At 43.3% G+C, this 20,532-nt stretch overlaps 1 protein-coding gene across 1 annotated transcript; it reads left to right on the plus strand.

The window, feature by feature from the left end:
* The first annotated feature begins 8,407 nt into the window (after positions 1-8,407).
* Positions 8,408-20,017, plus strand: LOC135523406 (transmembrane protein 100-like). The gene is made up of 2 exons (XM_064950055.1): positions 8,408-8,828; positions 17,413-20,017. The coding sequence occupies exon 2, from the start codon at positions 17,450-17,452 to the stop codon at positions 17,933-17,935; it is 486 nt and encodes a 161-aa protein (XP_064806127.1). The 5' UTR covers positions 8,408-8,828; positions 17,413-17,449; the 3' UTR covers positions 17,936-20,017.
* Positions 20,018-20,532: the final 515 nt, after the last annotated feature.

A 20,532-nucleotide genomic window follows, 5' to 3' on the forward strand; every position in this document is an offset into this window, starting at 1 on the left:
ATCACTATCTTAAAGCCAATGTATGTTAATAAGGTATTCGTATAATGCAGAAAACACTTCATTTTCAGAGGAATTCACTGTACTTCAGCATTTTAATGGTCTGCCACATCTGACTCTTGCTTTTACCATCCCTAAAAAGTGATTATCAATCAGAGCCCTAATAAAGGTGCTTGTCAAACCAATGCCGGCCCAGAACTCCTTCTGATAAAGGCTTATGTAACTCCTGATCTGAGCAGATGATTTGATCAAATGCTGAGGGTATGAAACTACAGTATAGCTCTCACCATGTTCATAATTGCATGAAAAATCAACTCAAAGACTTGGTTGGAAGTTACTTCGAGGTCATTTGACCACAACTTTTGAAAATCACAAGCTTGCTATCACTCCAATTGTTTGTTTGTTTTTTGGCTAGTTCACTCAAGTTGGGAGTTGCTTTTGAAACAAATCTGAACCATGGATGTCTCTCTCCTGGCCTCATAGATGACATTCCGGGTAAATTACAAAAGAGTTTGAAATGAAGATTTCCTTTTACTATGTATTCATAGAAACTTGAAATATTGTCTGACTAAGTTTGAGGTTTTATATTAGAGGAATTTATAAAAACCAAAAGTGAAGTATTTGTACTTAGAAACATCATATTGATGATTGAATTTCCTTTGCTCCAGGCTTTTATCAACCACTTAGACATGTTTAATATAATTATCTCTTATCTAGCTTGTTGACTGTGGCCCTTTCTGCTTCGTTTTGCTCTTCTAAAATAAACAAGGAAGAAGGGCCATGGGTCATGTTAAATTGTGTAGAAATGCAAGAAATTAGCTATGGGTGGCAACAACAAAAAATCTGGGGGAAGACCCCCAGATCACCGCAAGGTTCTGAACCTCCCACATCTAAAACCGAAGTTGTGCCCTTGATTTAAAAGTAATAATAATGTTTAAACCGTTTACACGCTTTGCAAGGACAATATCCCTAAAAAATCTGTGTACATTGACACATCTGAAAGCAGGCTACCTGGTGGCACTCTGATAATTACAGAAAATCTCCAATCTACCACAGCGACGATTATATTTTCGGAATAATATTTGACTCTGGGTTTGGACATATAACGTTTGTATGTGAAAACTACTTCGCAAACATTTAGTTGTTCCGAAATCACTCGCGCTAAAGAGTGAGGCTCGCTCGGCTTGAATGTGTTTATCCTCCTGCAGACTTTAGACCATGCATATGCACAGTTTCTAGTGGTTAAACTTGTTTTCATAACAACAAAACAGGTAACTAAAGATAACATGATGCAATCATTTGCTTTTAGTGAAAATCGATTTATTTGATCCGTGACTTCTAAAACAATTACAAATCTATTCCCGACTATTAATTTAATTCCCATAATCATTGCAGAATAAATTCCACACGTTTTCTGACTGATGGTTTTAAGTCGCGAAATCGCTCATTTAATTGGGCCCACCGCACAGTAGTAATAGATAAACTACCGGTATTCACAATATGTTTGCTCTATGTGGTCGAAGCTACGTTTAATGGTAGAACGCTGATGTTTGTAGGCTACGTCTGAATACTGTGATGTCACATTTCTCGAGTTGCTTCGACAACATTTATAAACCTAATACATGTCATTAACATTGCATCTTTTCTGGCCACGATACATTCATAATCCCGCAGTAACCATACAACAAATTACCATGCGCATTTCTCATTTAATTGGGCTTATAAAATGGGCTATTATAATTTCAAGTTTTTGCTATATGCTATATGCATATTTTGCACTGAAGTGTGTAGGCTGCCACTATAAATAGGCCTAGGCCCTACTATGGTTTTACATGTTTTATTCAGAGTAGACAATGTTTGAGAATTTTCCGGGCAGTGCAGCATATTTTGGTTAGGGAGAAAGTAAATGCTCATAACAATTTGCTAATGTTTTTGTGTTTCAGAAACATTTTGCTACAGCAAATGTCACTGCAAAAATAAATACATTCTGCCAACAACTCCAACGACATTTGATCAAGTTCGTCATTGATATTTCCTTCAGATATACCGCATTGAGTTAATTCCAATACTTGCAAAGTATACAGCAAATAAGGGTGTTATTGTCACATTAAAAGATGAATGAATGATGGGCGTTATTGTCACATTAAAAGATGAATGAATGATGGGCGTTATTGTCACATTAAAAGATGAATGAATGATGGGCGTTATTGTCACATTAAAATATGAATGAATTGCAGGTCTGATTTATAACGGGAAACATGCGTATGTATGGCGTGAGCCAAATTTATAAATATAAATATGTTTTGTGGGTGTGCAGTCTTTTCAGAAATAGCACACGCAGATATTTAGTGGAACATTTACACAACGGGTTTAAATGAGGCTACAGGTGTTTCAATCGGCCTATGCTTAATTCAATTTTGCCATGATGTCCTATTAAGATAAGCAGAGTAAGGTATTTACATGACTATTGAAGAATCTTCCTACTGCCATAGTCAGTTTGTTATCTAATTATTAGTGTGCATGTAAACCTACTCAGTGGAAGGCCTTATCTATCTCATGCTATCTATGACATTGCGGTTGTTGTAACTTCATCATTGCCCTTGAAAGGAAAGTTGACTTGCATATAAAAACAGGGGTTGCCGTATAGACTGTCCAAAAACAAACAATCTGCCTACATCAGAATGCATAGACCTACAGGGTTGCCGTAGAGACTGTCCAAAGACTGCCTACATCAGAATTCATAGACCTACAGGGTTGCCATATAGACTCTCCAAAAACAAACGATCTGCCTACATCAGAATACATAGACCTACAGGGTTGTCCGGTGTATCTGGTATACATGAGACACGTAACAGTGGTAACAGTGGTGTGTTTGCGTGTGGATGGCCCCAGTGGTGATGTTGGGATATATAAAAACACATTCATCATTCAATAAGATTCATTTCAGGGTGTGTATCCCAAATTGTGCCCTATTAATGGAAGAAGAAAAAAAAGGCCTTTAGGCTACAGTGCAAGGGCCCATAGGCCTCTGGTCAAATGTAATGCGCTACAGTATATAGCTAGGCAATAGGATGCCATTTGGCACAGACACGTTTGGCCAGAGCTTTTAGACTCAGTAGGACGAACACATTAGGGAAATATTACATTCTCGGAACGGCAGATGTTTTATATAATATCATACAGTTATTTTTCTCTCTCACTTTTTGCCCCACTTTTTGGCTCCTTATGGCGGACATTAGTGTTAATTCCCACCAAGACCAGTAGAGAGTGCTACAGCCATTTAAACATGTCAATGATTATTTTTTTAAAGATTTAACCTTTATTTAACTAGGCAAGTCAGTTCAAATTCTTATTTACAATGACGACCTACCCCTGCCAAACCCGGACGATGCTGGGCCAATTGTGCTCCACACCATACCTGTGTGTGTGTGTGTGTCGAAACATACTGTAGCACAACATACTGTTAGTTGAATAAGCAATGATCCACTGTAGGCACTGTACTCATCGTACCCAGTTGATGCAGTGCTCCCATCCTGAATTGAATGAATTGAAATGGTATTGACCCTAACTCTGACAGTATGATCTGTATGTGTCCAGGAAACATCTGTTAGATGCTCCCGTTCTTAAACAGGTCACACAATATTCAATAAGTCACTCCAATGACCTGATGAAAGGGGAGGAGGGGGGTGGGAGGAAGAGGATAAGAGAGATGTGTGTGTGTGTGTGTGTGTGTGTGTGTGTGTGTGTGTGTGTGTGTGTGTGTGTGTGTGTGTGTGTGTGTGTGTGTGTGTGTGTGTGTGTGTGTGTGTGTGTGTGTGTGTGTGTGTGTGTGTGTGTGTGTGTATATAGATAGAGAGAGAGAGCGAGAGAGAGAGAGAGAGAGAGGATAAGAGAGAGAAAGAGAGGAAGAGGGGTAGAGGCTAAGAGAGAGAGAGGCACAGGATAAGAGAATGAGAGAGAGAGAGGGGGGAAAGGAGAGGGAGAGGGGGAAGGGAGAGGTAGAGGGAGGATAAGAGAGAGGAAGAGGGGTAGAGGATAAGAGAGAGAGAGGCACAAGATAAGAGAATGACAGAGAGAGAGGGGGGAAGGAAGAGGGAGAGAGGGAGAGGGGGAAGGGAGAGGGAGAGTGAGAGGGAGAGGGGGGAAGGGAGAGGGAGACATAGGAGGTTCCTGTAGGTGTAAATTAAGGGTTGACCAGAGACAGAGAGTCAAGGTCCAATGCAGAGGATGAAAAAGAGGGAGGAGTGGAAAGTGAGACGAAAAGGGAAAAAAGAGGGAAGGTTATAGGGAGTAGCTCCGATTTCACTGGTGAGCCTCAGAACTCTGAAGTGAAGACAGTAGAGGAAACATCCCTGTAATTCACTGTTTCCATTGGGGTTCCTCCACAGTAACCAGGGATTACCTCATTTCCTGCCTAAATATACCATGACCGGCAGTCCCGGAGAACAGACAGGAATGAGTTCAGGGTCAAAGGTTACTGTGCCAAAGAGAAGCCAGTGAACGGAGGTAGACCCCTACCCAGACCACTAAGTGTATCCCAAATGGCAACGTTTTCCTTACATAGTGCACTATATTTGACTAGATCAGATAGGCCCAGGTCAAAATTAGTGCACTGACTATAAAGGGAAAAGAGGCAAAAATGGTTACCAAACATTTCTATCAGGCTCCCTCTCCTATTGACTGTATATGAACAGAGAGGAAGACACAAAGCGAGAGGGTTTACACTGCCCAAAATCTTACTACGAAAATAAGACCATGAAGTGAGGAATTTTGGTATGGAGGTCAATGATAGAGTGTCAAATCAAATTCAAAAAATTGAATTGCTAATTTGCTACATGAGGCTTGTTTGATCGAATGTAAATTTTGCAATGGTTAGGTTGTTACGAATGCACTCATAATAGTGGACGCATGTGGCATTTCGGCCATTTTGAAAAAAAAATCAGAGTTGTGCCTGTCGTTCAGACGCGTATCTGCTCTCTCATTGGCTGCTCTATAACAGGACTGGAGAACAGTTACAATGCTTCTAAAACACATGCAGAGCTACAGCTTTAAAAAAAAAAATGTTAGACGGTACATTTATCTCCATAACAGCCTTGTGTATTTGACAGTATATTAAGATAAACACTCCACTGATCTTAGTGAGCTGCTGTGGTATGAAGATGCATCCCTCCTAATCCCCTGATAAATGAATGGTGATGATGCTAAGAAGGGTATAGTGTACTTTCCTCTAGTTGGTAGCTCCCCCTCATCTCTACACTAGACAGGGAAGGAAAATCAATCTGTGTGCATTCATTTAACATCCCTGTGAGTCCAAAATGGCATGCTATTATTTATAGTGCACTACTTTTGACCAGGCCTCGTATGGGCTCTGGTCAAAAGTAGTGCACTCTGTACAGAATAGAGTGGCATTTGGGATACCTGCTGTGTGCATGCATTTAACATCCAGTCTCAGGTCTTTGGGTTTCGAGAGCTGCACTCCACTTCAAATTAGAACAATCCTTTTGGGAAATATGCGACAAAGCTCGAGTCGAGTAAATAAAATCCCTAGGGACCTCCGTCTGTCTGTTCTTATCGATATACTGTTACCTGGATTCATGGCAGCTTATTGTTATGGATTTCTGAGAACTCTCTCTGAGCTAATACCCAGAAGATCATTCAAACGAAGGGAATATTGGTAAACTTCCTACAAATTGCTCAACATGTTCACTGTCAATACAAAGCAGCTGTTGCAATGTTCACGTGGAGGAACCATACAGCACTTCAGTTCTTGTCTGTAAATTGTTTATCTTTTGGACATCTTGGAGGAAATCTCTGGTAATCTGAACCCCTGAGAGGAGAATAAGTGGACCTCTAACCTCAATACGTGCACATCCACATTGATATACTATAGGCCGATGTTGTCCAGCTACATGGGCTTGCATCATCCTTCAAAAGGAACCACAGCCCCAGAAAGGCTGTCTCTGCCTCTCTCAGGGCACATAACAGAGCCAGGCTGTAGGGGAGAGACCCCAGCAGTGGGACTTCTGCCCTGGATCAAAGGAAAGTGTAGGGAGCCATCTATGTGAGTGGACCCCAGGCAGGGCCTGAACTCTGTGGGGAGAGTTGACCCCCCACTGGGCCCTGATGGTCCTATCTCCACAGGCAGGTCCTGGGTCTGTTTAGAATATCACAGATGTGCCTGGTTGAAGCTCAGACATTACAATACAAACACAATGTATGATACAACAATAAGCCAAAATCATTCACACAACCTCATATCATCCCAAAAGGCAACCGATTCCCCTACATAGTGCACTACCTTTGAGACGTATGTACCCTGGTCAAAAATAGTGCACTATATAGGAAATGGTATGCCATTGCAGACAGAGTCCATGACTCCCACTGTGTTCCTGTCTGACTAATCATCTACACCTAAACACATTCACATTCTTTACAACAGTCATAAGACCACTGCAGAGGCGTGAGGATGCAGGGATCATGTTTCATTTTGATTTAGGTTCCCTATTCCCAAAGTAGTGCACTACTTTTGACCAGGACCTATAGAGCTTTGGTTTAAAGTAGTGCACTATATAAGGATTTAGGGTGCCATTTGGGATGTATTCTTAGACTTGAGTATCCTGCTCTAAATGGACTATAGGCAGACAGTAAGGCGCAGTGGAGGTTGCTGAGGGGACAACGACTCATAATAACGGCCGGGAACAATGCAAATGTATGGCATTAAACAACTGGAAACCATGGAAACCATGCGTTTGATGTGTTTGATACCATTCTACTGATTCTGCTCCAGTCATTACCACGAGCCTGTCCTCCCTAATCAACCTGCTGTGCAGCAGGGTAAAGACAACAAACACACCAACAGACTGTTGAACCTGACTAACTCTCTGCAGATGTCAAAGCCAAGCTGGACCATTATTCTCACACTCTGCAGATCAGAGAAACACCCATCATTAAAAACAGGGTACTTCTTTGAGGACACAGATTTTGAGGTACACCACAGAAGGTTAGGTTCGTGGATAAATGGTAAAGCAGTCTGGTATGGCCTCTCGCTCACTTTTCTCTGTGACAATTCTCTGGGGGATAATGGTGGGAACAGTAGGAAGCCAGCCTGTGTGTGTGTGTGTGTGTGTGCGTGTGTGTGTGTGTGTGTGTGTGTGTGTGTGTGTGTGTGTGTGTGTGTGTGTGTGTGCGTGCGTGCGCGCGCGTGCGCGCGCGTGCGCGTGTGCGTGCGTGCGTGTGCGTGTGCATTCCTGCATGTGTGTGTGTGTGTGTGTTTAAGTAATGGTTCGATAGTATTGCAGTCATTTGTAAGTGACTAATGCAAAGTGGAAGAAAATAGCGTTTTGTCATTGATTTGAAGAATCCTCATTTGAGAGAATCCAACAGGAAAGGCTTGAGTCCAGAAACAGGCGCACAATGTTTAGAACTGTAACTTTATCAATCATTTGTGTAAATGTAAATATATATATATATATGGGAATTCAGAGTCAGAGTGACTAAATGGCTATTTTCTTCCACAGTGCATTAGTCACCTACAAATGACTGCAACTGCAGGCAAATCCCCGACATCGCAGCCGTTAGTTGGCATTTATACAGTAAATCGGTGAAGCAATGGTGCAGTGGCATTGTGCAACAATGGAGAGTAAGAGTTTGTTGCATCCCTGTGTGGAAATATTGAGTGTCAGTAAGGAAAGCAGTCAGGACTACTCCCCATGTGAACAAGAACCAGACCCCGAAACAAGGGGTTAAAATAATACCGAGCCATTACTTAAACACACACACACGCACACACACACACACACACACAGCACACACACGCACACACACACACACACACACACACACACACACACACACACACACACACACACACACACACACACACACACACACACACACACACACACACACACACACACACACACACACACACACACACAGACACACGTACACACAGAGAGAACCATTACATGCTAGGGTTACCAGCCCTTATACAAACTTGGTGTAAATGCCATACCTTAGTTGGCATATAAAGCACAGGCAGTGTCATGGGTGAGTCTTGACACATTGAAACACAAGTAGAAATTAACAACATAGATGAGACAACGCATTATATCATCACAGTAGACATTTTTAAATTGTTGAGGTTATGTGATATAAGCTACTGGTAAAACAATGAAGAAGAACGTAATTGTTGTTTAAATACATAATTCGATGTGATGCTATGGGTCATTAAACACATTGAAAATGCGTTTGCTGTATACTTTGACATAAATAATAATAGACTTAGCAGTCTTATCAGTTCAGCTGTGTCCCTGTCTTCCCGAGTGGGAAGGGTTAAAAGTTTCCTTGCTCGTTTACTAGGTGAGGGGGAGAGGAGAGTCTCACAGCCCCTCCCCTCTTTAGCTATTGATATCCTCAGCATGATTCTCCAAGACGTTGTAGACCAGATCATGGAAAAGAGACACAGCTTTCTAGACATGACTGCGCTCGTTTAGAACATCCGCTGCCTGCACCGTACACGGACACCGTACAGAGAGATTAGAAGTTGAGTGAAATAAACGGTGCTAGGCTATATAATATATCTAATTCTGGGAAAACCTCTTGCGCATATAACACATTTCCATGCGCTCGTGTGAAAGGTAAACAGGAGAGTCGTATATTATATCTGTATTTGGAGGGGAAAAAACTAACTAATAATGGTCAAAAAACGAACGGATGACATGACAGACAACTTCAAAAACGAGATGAGAGTGAACAGGCTGACGGTCGCATTCCGTTACTCCAAAGACGCACTCGAGAACGTCAGAGAATGAACAGAGCTCCAGAATACAGTAAGTTTAACTGATTTATTTGACTTTAAATGGTGACATTCACAGTTATTACTTGCATTGAATATCATATCCCTGAAACTACAATATGTGCATGGGTTATGTGTCAAATATGGGAACAGTCGGCATCTAAATGTTGATAAAGAGATTCATTTTTATCGACAGACCCCAAAAAATCTCCATAACGCGCGTGCTCGAGCAAGACTTCGATATATTGCATCGCATCTCAGTGGACATCGACAGAGAAGTTAAGGGTTGATGACATATGCTACATCATAGATGTTTTAATGGATTTTAACATCTTCCATTTCATCATTAGAGCAGACTGTTCATGAAATTGACCGGCTCTGGTTTCACGGAGGTCGCCTAACGTTGCCCGCAGTTCTCCGGGGAATTTGACAGTTATGTTGCACATTGTAAAGGCCTCAAGTTCAACTGCCAACGATGCATCCGGTGGAAATATTACTGCCAGGGCATAGGCTATGCATAAGCACAGAGACAGGCCTAGACCTGGCCATTCTACCACCCAAGGCGAGACACACAAAAAATCCCGCCCTCCTATACTTAGAATAGTCCCAGTAAGCAAAATGACGTTGAAAAGACATCTAAAATACATATTTTTCCAGACATTGAAGTTAGGTTCATTTTAGGATCTGAATGAAAGGTGAAAATAAAGGTCATTAGAGTAAAGTAGTGTACAATACAGTACATTATACTCTAATACTCTACTGTGCTGTACTATTGTACTGTACTGAACTATACTTTAACTTCTATTTACTGTACTGTTTAAGTTTAATTTATTTGCACCAAAGAAAACAAGTGATAAAACAAAAATACATATACCTTTTTTTTGCTGTAGTATAGAGTTAGGAAGCAAGCCTGATGAACCAAACCACTAATCTTTCTGAGGACACCAGCCAATTTCATAACTTTGCTGCAGACAAATTGAATATGATCTTTACAGGAAAACTTTTCATCAATTAGAAAACAAAGGAATCTAGTGGATGTGACCCACAATTGAGATTCTGTCTCTCTTTTTTTTTACAATATTTATTATTCTTACTAGTGAAAATAAGGAAATTTGATTTTTTGTTTTTACATTTAAAGATAATTTGTTAATCTGGAACCATTCAGAAAATTCAGAGTTGGCTTCATTAATTAGTGAATCAATCAATTGGTATCATCAGCAAAGAAAATGTTAAGTGATATAGATTCGGAATTAACAAAGGTCCAATTATCCAACCCTGTGGGATGCCACAGAATATCTTGGCTCTTGCAGATGCACATATGATTGCATTAAAAATTGTTCTCTATCATAAACATAACTATATAACCAATTATATGTATAATCATGAAAACCATAATAATGCAATCATGATCAACCGTGCCAAACTGTTTGGATAAATCTAAAAACATGCCAAGAGCGTATAGAGGGGTTGGGTTAAACGCAGAAGACACAGTTGAATAGATTCAGTTGGACAACTGACAAGGTATCCCCCTTTTCCTTTCACTTTGCTTTCCCTTTTATTGTTGTTCAGGACTGTAAAGATTGTATCCACAAGTTGCAAAAGAGACATATATCTGTGGAGTAGTTTTTATGAAAACCATATTGGTGAGCAATCCAAATCAAATCTTATTTGTCACATGCGCCGAATACAACAGGTGTAGACCTGTGAAATGCATACTCACAAGCCCTTCACCCTTCACCCTTCATAACAATAGCATGGCTATATACACTGGGTACTGGTACAGAGTCAATGTGGAGGCTATATACAGGGGGTACTGGTACAGAGTCAATGTGGAGGCTATATACAGGGGGTACTGGTACAGAGTCAATGTGGAGGCTATATACAGGGGGTACTGGTACAGAGTCAATGTGGAGGCTATATACAGGGGTACTGGTACAGAGTCAATGTGGAGGCTATATACAGGGAGGGTACAGAGTCAATGTGGAGGCTATATACAGAGTCAATGTGGAGGCTATATACAGGGGGTACTGGTAGAGAGTCAATGTGGAGGCTATATACAGGGGGTACTGGTACAGAGTCAATGTGGAGGCTATATACAGGGGGTACTGGTAGAGAGTCAATGTGGAGGCTATATACAGGGGGTACTGGTACAGAGTCAATGTGGAGGCTATATACAGGGGTACTGGTACAGAGTCAATGTGGAGGCTATATATACAGAGTCAATGTGGAGGCTATATACACGGGGTACCGGTACAGAGTCAATGTGGAGGCTATATACACGGGGTACTGGTACAGAGTCAATGTGGAGGCTATATACAGGGGGTACTGGTACAGAGTCAATGTGGAGGCTATACAGAGTCAATGTGGAGGCTATATACAGGGAGGTACAGAGTCAATGTGGAGGCTATATACAGGGGGTACTGGTACAGAGTCAATGTGGAGGCTATATACAGGGGGGTACAGAGTCAATGTGGAGGCTATATACAGGGGTACAGTACAGAGTCAATGTGGAGGCTATATACAGGGGGTACTGGTAGAGAGTCAATGTGGAGGCTATATCAATGTAGAGAGTCAATGTGGAGGCTATATACAGGGGGTACTGGTACAGAGTCAATGTGGAGGCTATATACAGGGGGTACTGGTACAGAGTCAATGTGGAGGCTATATACAGGGTGTACTGGTACAGAGTCAATGTGGAGGCTATATACAGGGGGTACCGGTAGAGAGTCAATGTGGAGGCTATATACAGGGGGTACTGGTACAGAGTCAATGTGGAGGCTATATACAGGGGGTACTGGTACAGAGTCAATGTGGAGGCTATATTCAGTGGGTACTCGTAAAGAGTCAATGTGGAGGCTATATACAGGGGTTACTGGTACAGAGTCAATGTGGAGGCTATGTACAGGAGGTTCCAGTACAGAGTCAATGTGGAGGCTATATACAGGGGTACTGGTACAGAGTCAATGTGGAGGCTATATACAGGGGGTACCGGTAGAGAGTCAATGTGGAGGCTATATACAGGGGTACCGGTACAGAGTCAATGTGGAGGCTATATACATACCTGGTACAGAGTCAATGTGGAGGCTATATACAGGGGGTACCGGTACAGAGTCAATGTGGAGGCTATATACAGGGGTACTGGTACAGAGTCAATGTGGAGGCTATATACACGGGGTGGTACAGAGTCAATGTGGAGGCTATATACAGGGGGTACCGGTACAGAGTCAATGTGGAGGCTATATACAGGGGGTACCGGTACAGAGTCAATGTGGAGGCTATATACAGGGGGTAACGGTACAGAGTCAATGTGGAGGCTATATACAGGGGTTACTGGTACAGAGTCAATGTGGAGGCTATATACAGGGGGTACCGGACAGAGTCAATGTGAGGCTATATACAGGGGGTACCGGTACAGAGTCAATGTGGAGGCTATATACAGGGGGTACCGGTACAGAGTCAATGTGGAGGCTATATACAGGGGTACTGGTACAGAGTCAATGTGGAGGCTATATACAGGAGGTACTGGTACAGAGTCAATGTGGAGGCTATATACAGGGGGGTACAGAGTCAATGTGGAGGCTATATACAGGGGGTAACGGTACAGAGTCAATGTGGAGACTATATACAGGGGGTAACGGTACAGAGTCAATGTGGATGCTATATACAGGGGGTACCGGTACAGAGTCAATGTGGAGGCTATATACAGGGGTTACTGGTACAGAGTCAATGTGGAGGCTATATACAGGGGGTACCGGTACAGAGTCAATGTGGAGGCACAGGGGGTACCGGTACAGAGTCAATGTGGAGGCTATATACAGAGTCAATGGAGGTACTGGTACAGAGAGTCAGGGTTTACTGGTACAGAGTCAATGTGGAGGCTATATACAGGGGTTACTGGTACAGAGTCAATGTGGAGGCTATATACAGGGGTACTGGTACAGAGTCAATGTGGAGGCTATATACAGGGGTACTGGTACAGAGTCAATGTGGAGGCTATATACAGGGGGTACCGGTACAGAGTCAATGTGGAGGCTATATACAGGGGGTACCGGTACAGAGTCAATGTGGAGGCTATATACAGGGGGTACTGGTACAGAGTCAATGTGGAGGCTATATACAGGGGGTACTGGTACAGAGTCAATGTGGAGGCTATATACAGGGGGTACCGGTACAGAGTCAATGTGGAGGCTATATACAGAGTCAATGTGGAGGCTATATACAGGGGGTACCGGTACAGAGTCAATGTGGAGGCTATATACAGGGGGTACTGGTACAGAGTCAATGTGGAGGCTATATAGGGGGTACTGGTACAGAGTCAATGTGGAGGTACAGGGGGTACTGGTACAGAGTCAATGTGGAGGCTATATACAGGGGGTACTGGTACAGAGTCAATGTGGAGGTACAGAGTCAATGTGGAGGCTATATACAGGGGTACTGGTACAGAGTCAATGTGGAGGCTATATACACGGGGTACCGGTACAGAGTCAATGTGGAGGCTATATACATGGGGTACCGGTACAGAGTCAATGTGGAGGCTATATACAGGGGGTACCGGTACAGAGTCAATGTGGAGGCTATATACAGGGGGTACCGGTACAGAGTCAATGTGGAGGCTATATACAGGGGGTACTGGTACAGAGTCAATGTGGAGGCTATATACAGGGGGTACTGGTACAGAGTCAATGTGGAGGCTATATACAGGGGGTACCGGTACAGAGTCAATGTGGAGGCTATATACAGGGGGTACCGGTACAGAGTCAATGTGGAGGCTATATACAGGGGTACCGGTACAGAGTCAATGTGGAGGCTATATACAGGGGTATACAGAGTCAATGTGGGGTACCGGTACAGAGTCAATGTGGAGGCTATATACAGGGGGTACTGGTACAGAGTCAATGTGGAGGCTATATACAGGGGGTACCGGTACAGAGTCAATGTGGAGGCAGGGGTACCGGTACAGAGTCAATGTGGAGGCTATATACAGGGGTACCGGTACAGAGTCAATGTGGAGGCTATATACAGGGGGTACCGGTACAGAGTCAATGTGGAGGCTATATACAGGGGGTACTGGTACAGAGTCAATGTGGAGGCTATATACAGGGGGTACCGGTACAGAGTCAATGTGGAGGCTGTATTCAGGGGGTAACGGTACAGAGTCATTGTGGAGGCTATATACAGGGGTACTGGTACAGAGTCATTGTGGAGGCTGTATTCAGGGGGTACTGGTACAGAGTCAATGTGGAGGCTATATACAGGGGGTACTGGTACAGAGTCATTGTGGAGGCTATATACAGGGGGTACTGGTACAGAGTCATTGTGGAGGCTATATACAGGGGGTACTGGTACAGAGTCATTGTGGAGGCTATATACAGGGGGTACTGGTACAGAGTCAATGTGGAGGCTATATACAGGGGGGTACAGAGTCAATGTGGAGGCTATATACACCGGTACAGAGTCAATGTGGAGGCTATATACAGGGGGTACTGGTACAGAGTCAATGTGGAGGCTATATACAGGGGGGTACAGAGTCAATGTGGAGGCTATATACAGGGGGTACCGGTACAGAGTCAATGTGGAGGCTATATACAGGGGTACCGGTACAGAGTCAATGTGGAGGCTATATACAGGGGTTACTGGTACAGAGTCAATGTGGAGGCTATATACAGGGGGTACTGGTACAGAGTCAATGTGGAGGCTATATACAGGGGTACTGGTACAGAGTCAATGTGGAGGCTATATACAGGGGGTACCGGTACAGAGTCAATGTGGAGGGGGGCTACAGATTCAATGTGGAGGCTATATACAGGGGGTACCGGTACAGAGTCAATGTGGAGGCTATATACAGGGGGTACCGGTACAGAGTCAATGTGGAGGCTATATACAGGGGTACTGGTACAGAGTCAATGTGGAGGCTATATACAGGGGGTACTGGTACAGAGTCAATGTGGAGGCTATATACAGGGGGTACCGGTACAGAGTCAATGTGGAGGCTATATACAGGGGGTACTGGTACAGAGTCAATGTGGAGGCTATATACAGGAGGTACTGGTACAGAGTCAATGTGGAGACTATATACAGGGGGTACTGGTACAGAGTCAATGTGGAGACTATATACAGGGGGTACTGGTACAGAGTCAATGTGCGGGGCACCGGTTAGTGGAGGTAAATGAGGTGATATATACATGTGGGTAGAGTTATTAAAGTGACTTATGCATAGATAATAACAGAGATAACAGCAGCAAGTAGTCTGGGTTTTCACTTTGACCTTTACTGTCTGTAAACATGTCATATTCATATCGAAGGCCATTTGTTATTTGATGGGGAGACATTTAGATTAGGCTATTTGATCATAGAAACGATGTAAAACGTGTCTGTCTCATGACGTTGTCGTACATTTTTATCTCCTCTCCAGCCTGTAGAAAGAAAAGGCCCATATACTCGTTATGTTCCATTATTTTTTGATATGAACTTTGGTGGAGCGTCACAGCGGTGCGTCTCTCCAACAGCACTCTGGAGAGGCACGCTCAGCATGCACAAGCAAAATATTTCATACCCCTACTTTTGACAATGTGGGCACTGCTTATCACACTGCTTATCAGCGCTCACCTATAGCCCATATGCTACTGGGTGAGAGAAATTGACATTCTTTCTGGGCATACAGTGCATTTGAAAAGTATTCAGACCCCTTGGCTTTTTACTAATTTTGTTACGTTACAGCCTTATTCTAAAATTGATTGCAATTTTATTTTTCCTCAACTATCTACACATAATACCAATAACGACAAAGCAAAAACAGTTTTTTTTTGTTTTTTTTGTGCACGTTTATATAAAAAATATTTAAAAATAAATAAATTAACATAAGTATTCAGGCCCTTCACTCATTATTTTGTTGAAGCACCTTTGGCAGCAATTACAGCCTTGAGTGTTCCTGGGTATGACGGCACAAGCTTGACACACCTGTATTTGGGGAGTTTCTCCCATTCTCAAGCTTTGTTTCAGGTTGGATGGGGAGTATTGCTGCACAGCTATTCTCAGGTCTCTCCAGAGATGTTCGATCAGGTTCAAGTCCAGGCTCTGGCTGGGCCACTCAAGGACATTCAGAGACTTGTCCTGAAGCCACTCCTGCATTGTCTTGGCTGTGTGCTTAGGGTCGTTGGCCTGTTGGGAGATGAACCTTTGCCCCAGTCTGAGGTCCTGAGTGCTCTGGAGCAGGTTTTCATCAAGCATCTCTCTGTAATTTGTTCCATTTATCTTTCCCTCGATCCTGACTAGTCTCCCAGTCCCTGCCGCTGAAAAACATGCCCACAGCATGATGCTGCCACGGCCACGCTTCACCGGAGGGACGGTGCCAGGATTCTTCCAGACGTGACACTTGGCATTCAGGCCAAAGAGTTCAATCTTGGTTTAATCAGACCAGAGAATCTTGTTTCTCATGGTCTGAGAGTCCTTTAGGTGCCTTTTGGCAAACTCCATGCAGGCTGTCATGTGCCATTTACTGAGGAGTGGCTTCCGTCTGGCCACTCTACCATAAAGGCCTGATTCGTGGAGTGCTGCAGAGATGGTTGTCCTTCTGGAAGGTTCTCCCATCTCCACAGAGGAACTTTGGGTTCTTGTTCACCTCCCTGACCAAGGCCCTTCTCCCCCAGTTGCTCAGTTTGGCCGGGCAGACAGCTCTAGGAAAAGTCTTAGTGGTTCTAAACTTCTTCCAAATACATAGGTCTTGTCCAGAAGGGATAGGGCAGTGTGCAGTGTGATGGCGATTGCATTGAGGCAGTACGCAAATTGAAGTGGGTCTATGTTGTCAGGTAAGGTAGAGGTGATATGATCATTGACTAGTCTCTCAAAGCACTTCATGATGACAGAAGTGAGTGCTACGGCATCTATGCCTCGACACAATCCTGTCTCGAGGGCTCTACAGACAATTCCATCCACCTCATGGCTTGGTTTTTGCTCTGACATGCACTGTCAACTGTCGGACGTTATATAGACAGGTGTGTGCCTTTCCAAATTATGTCCAATCAATTGAATTCCAATCAAGTTGTAGAAACATCTCAAGGATGATCAATAGAAACAGGATGCATTTGAGCTTAATTTTGAGTCTCACAGCAAAGGGTCTGAATACTTAAGGTATTAATAAGATATTATTATTATTATTATTTGTTATTTTTCGCAAAAATGTATAAAAACCTGTTTTTGCTTAGTCATCATTGGGTATCGTGTGTAGATTAATGAGGAGAATATATTTTTTGTAATTGATTTTAGAATAAGTCTGAAAAGTAGCAAGATGTGGAAAAGGGGAAGGGTTTTGAATACTTTCTGAATGCACTGTAATTATGTGAGGTTTTATGTATTTTTGGAGGTGCGTCTTGGTCAGTTTAGCAAAATGCCGCCCTTGTCAAGCAGCCGCGATAGGCAGCCGCGATAGGCAGCCGCGATAGGCAGCCGCGATAGGCAGCCGCTATAGGCAGCCTTCAATTAATTAATTTCAATGTGCACAGGCTTCAATTCAGTAAATTGTGCTCTGTTCACATCCTTTATAGTTGTCCTATGTCATAAAGTATTTTCTGGGTGCTCTGTTTTGTTTTCAATATGACTAAAATGTCTTTTTCTCTCTGTAGGCCACACAGATTGACAGGTTGACCACTGAAAGTCAAGATGGCCCACCTTTTCCTAGCCAGCAAAATCTCTATTCCAGATGACTCTATCAATAAAAATGCACCGAAAGTCCCCAAAAGCGCCATGAAGATGTCCACATCTACCTCTGAGAAAGTCACTACAGAGAAATCCAACAACAACAACCACAACAAGAAGGACCGTAGCGTTGTTGTGACGACCGTCCCATTAATCAACGAGGTGCAGCTGACAGCGGCCACTGGCGGGGCAGAGATGTCGTGCTACCGGTGCACCGTGCCATTTGGCGTGGTGGTCCTTATCGCCGGTATTGTGGTAACGGCCGTGGCGTACACGTTCAACTCCCACGGCTCCACCATCTCGGTGCTGGGGCTGGTTCTGCTGTCGGCTGGGCTAGCCCTCCTGGGGTCCAGTGCTGTCTGCTGGAGGGTCCGGCTGGGGAGGAAGAAGGACCGGAGGAGGGAGAGTCAGACGGCCCTCATGGCCAACCATGGACTATGCGTGGTCTGAGCCCTGAGGGAAGAGAGGGACTGTTAAAGTTTGAAGTTTCAACAATTTGTAGTCAAGGTGGCGCTGTGGCCTGAGGGGACGACATGGACAGTGGGACTGTTTAATGGAAAAATTTGAAGTTTGAACAAAAAAGGTATCGAATGACAAGAGACTGGAGAGAGTTGAGGGATGTCTGAGCTGGTTGGGTATGAAGGACTCACACATTATCGAAAACAGATGCTTAGCTGAAGGACTAGAATGGGCTAGAAAGTCTAGCTGCTTTGTAGGTGAGATACTATCCGTAGGGACTATATGCCTAGAAAGCAGGAGTTGGAACTGAAATTGATTTCCAAATGTTGACCCATGTTTTTTTCATTCTGTTCCGCTGTTACGACCAGCAAAATAAAGTTCTGAACTGGTTTGAACCCCAAAAAAGTACAGTTTTATATCGTTCCTTTCTGTTCCTTTAAATCAACAGTTGTTTACATTTAGCTCATTAAATTACTTTACCAATCAGTGTGGATAGAGCAGGCAAGCTAGGTGACAAACAAGTGGCGTAAAATGCGACTGAAATATTGCGGAGAGAGCGACAGAGGGTTGAGGAAGAGGCTTAAAGTGCTAGGCATCTTGTTATGACATGCATGATCTGAATTTAGGTCCACAGAATTATACCTATGAGGAGCGGCTTCTATGGAGGAACATTGAATGCCGTTTGAGCTAGTTAGCTAACAAGTTTGAGCTAGCTATCTAACAAGCTTATATATGCACCAGAATTAAAAAATATGTCTTACCTTTTTGTAGTTAATAAATCCAATGTGAAACGTGATAACTAGGCATTGAGTATCAAGCATTGAACAAGTTCATCCATTCTTCTCTAACTGATTAAAAATCTCTCTCCCTATCTTCTGAATTCCGCTTGTAATGTCAGTCAGTAGCCTATGCTAATGTCAGTACAGTAGCCTATGCTTCGGAGGGGGGAGGGGCAGATAGCCTAAACACACACACGGGCAAATTTTCAGTTTGCAGGCAGACACTGGAATAGGTTTCTGAGTGACAGAGTGAGGGCTTTGCATAGGTGCTTTGTTGTGTTTAGAAAAAACTTTTAAAAAAATGCTTGGAACATAAAATAACGTTATTAACCGGTTCCCATGCTTTTAAAATAACGGTTCTGTTCCGGAACTGTATGGATCCCTTTCATTCCCGGTTCTGTTTTTGTTCCTTGTAATATTACGTTATTTTCCATTTTTTTCAGTTCTGTTCCCTGAACCGGTTCCAAACCCTGCTAGAAAGACTAGCTGTTCTGTAGCTAAAATATACTATCTGAAAATCTGGTGGTTTGTTCTCCCTGGACATTTGAAAAGACCAGGATCAAGATCATGGAGGTAAATAGGGAGTATCCAGAGATGAGTTATTGGAAAGTAAGGATGAAGTAGTGTGAAGTTGCCCCTAGATTCTAATCTTGAGTCATTTTTTGCATTTTCCTCACTAATGGTTAAGGTTAGATTGGGGGAGGAGATGCTGATCCTAGATCTGTACCTAGGAAAAACTTCCTCCTGGAGCAGAAAGGATTGTTACACGGTGAACCATGATTCTCCATTCTACTATTCTCATGCACATCACGTGATGTATCTGTGACTCTATTGCTGCTCTGTTGATGTTTCAAGTGAAAATGTAATAGGTACTCAATGTTAATGTTTTAGATAAGTAGTAGACTGGATGACTTTTCACGGTCAAAGCTCACTATGACAATGTAAAGTGAACTTGTAGGAAGTGATTGCCTAATGAAGTCAAAGTATCTCTCTCAAGTTCGATATGCACAGCTTTTAATGCTTCCTTTTAAAACAGTGCTCATAATTTTAAATAACAATACAATATACCTTTGTAACTGCCTAGTATGCATAAAATCGATTCATTTAATACATGTTGTGCCAAATGTGCAGTTTTTCATTGTTAGGCCAGAGCTGTGGTTAAGCAAGTTGTGGTTTTGAAAATAGTTAACAAATATAGCATTGTACTCTGGTAAAGTTGTATTTTCATGCTATTTATGCCATATACATTGACATATATTTGGAATATTTGTGCCAATAAACTTAAGACACAAAATTAATGTGGCAATCATCAATCAATCAATTAACTAATCATATTATATTTTATTTGGATGTCTCTTTTAACAAAAATGTCAGTATCAAACGGACATTTTGCTTTACTTTCTAGGTTTTGTAAATGTAAGTCATGTTTGGGGAGTGGGAAGGGACTAGACAGTGGGGAAGTGGGAAGGGACTGGACAGTGGGGAAGTGGGAAGGGACTGGACAGTGGGGAAGTGGGAGGGACTGGACAGTGGGGAAGTGGGAGGGGCTGGACAGTGGGGAAGTGGGAGGGGCTGGACAGTGGGGAAGTGGGAGGGGCTGGACAGTGGGGGAGTGGGAAGGGGCTGGACAGTGGGGAAGTGGGAGGGGCTGGACAGTGGGGAAGTGGGAGGGGCTGGACAGTGGGGGAGTGGGAGGGGCTGGACATTCAATGGGGAAGTGGGAGGGGCTGGACAGTGGGGGAGTGGGAGGGGCTGGACAGTAAAGTGGGAGGGGCATGGACAGTGGGGGATGTGGGGGGGCTGGACAGT

The sequence above is a fragment of the Oncorhynchus masou genome, chromosome 31 (assembly GCF_036934945.1).
Source record: "Oncorhynchus masou masou isolate Uvic2021 chromosome 31, UVic_Omas_1.1, whole genome shotgun sequence".
NCBI classification, from domain to species: Eukaryota; Metazoa; Chordata; class Actinopteri; order Salmoniformes; family Salmonidae; genus Oncorhynchus; species Oncorhynchus masou.

What these genes read in the sequence shown, in the direction of transcription:
- LOC135523406 (XM_064950055.1), top strand. Translation starts at nt 17,450, where the DNA reads ATGGCCCACCTTTTCCTAGCCAGCAAAATCTCTATTCCAGATGACTCT.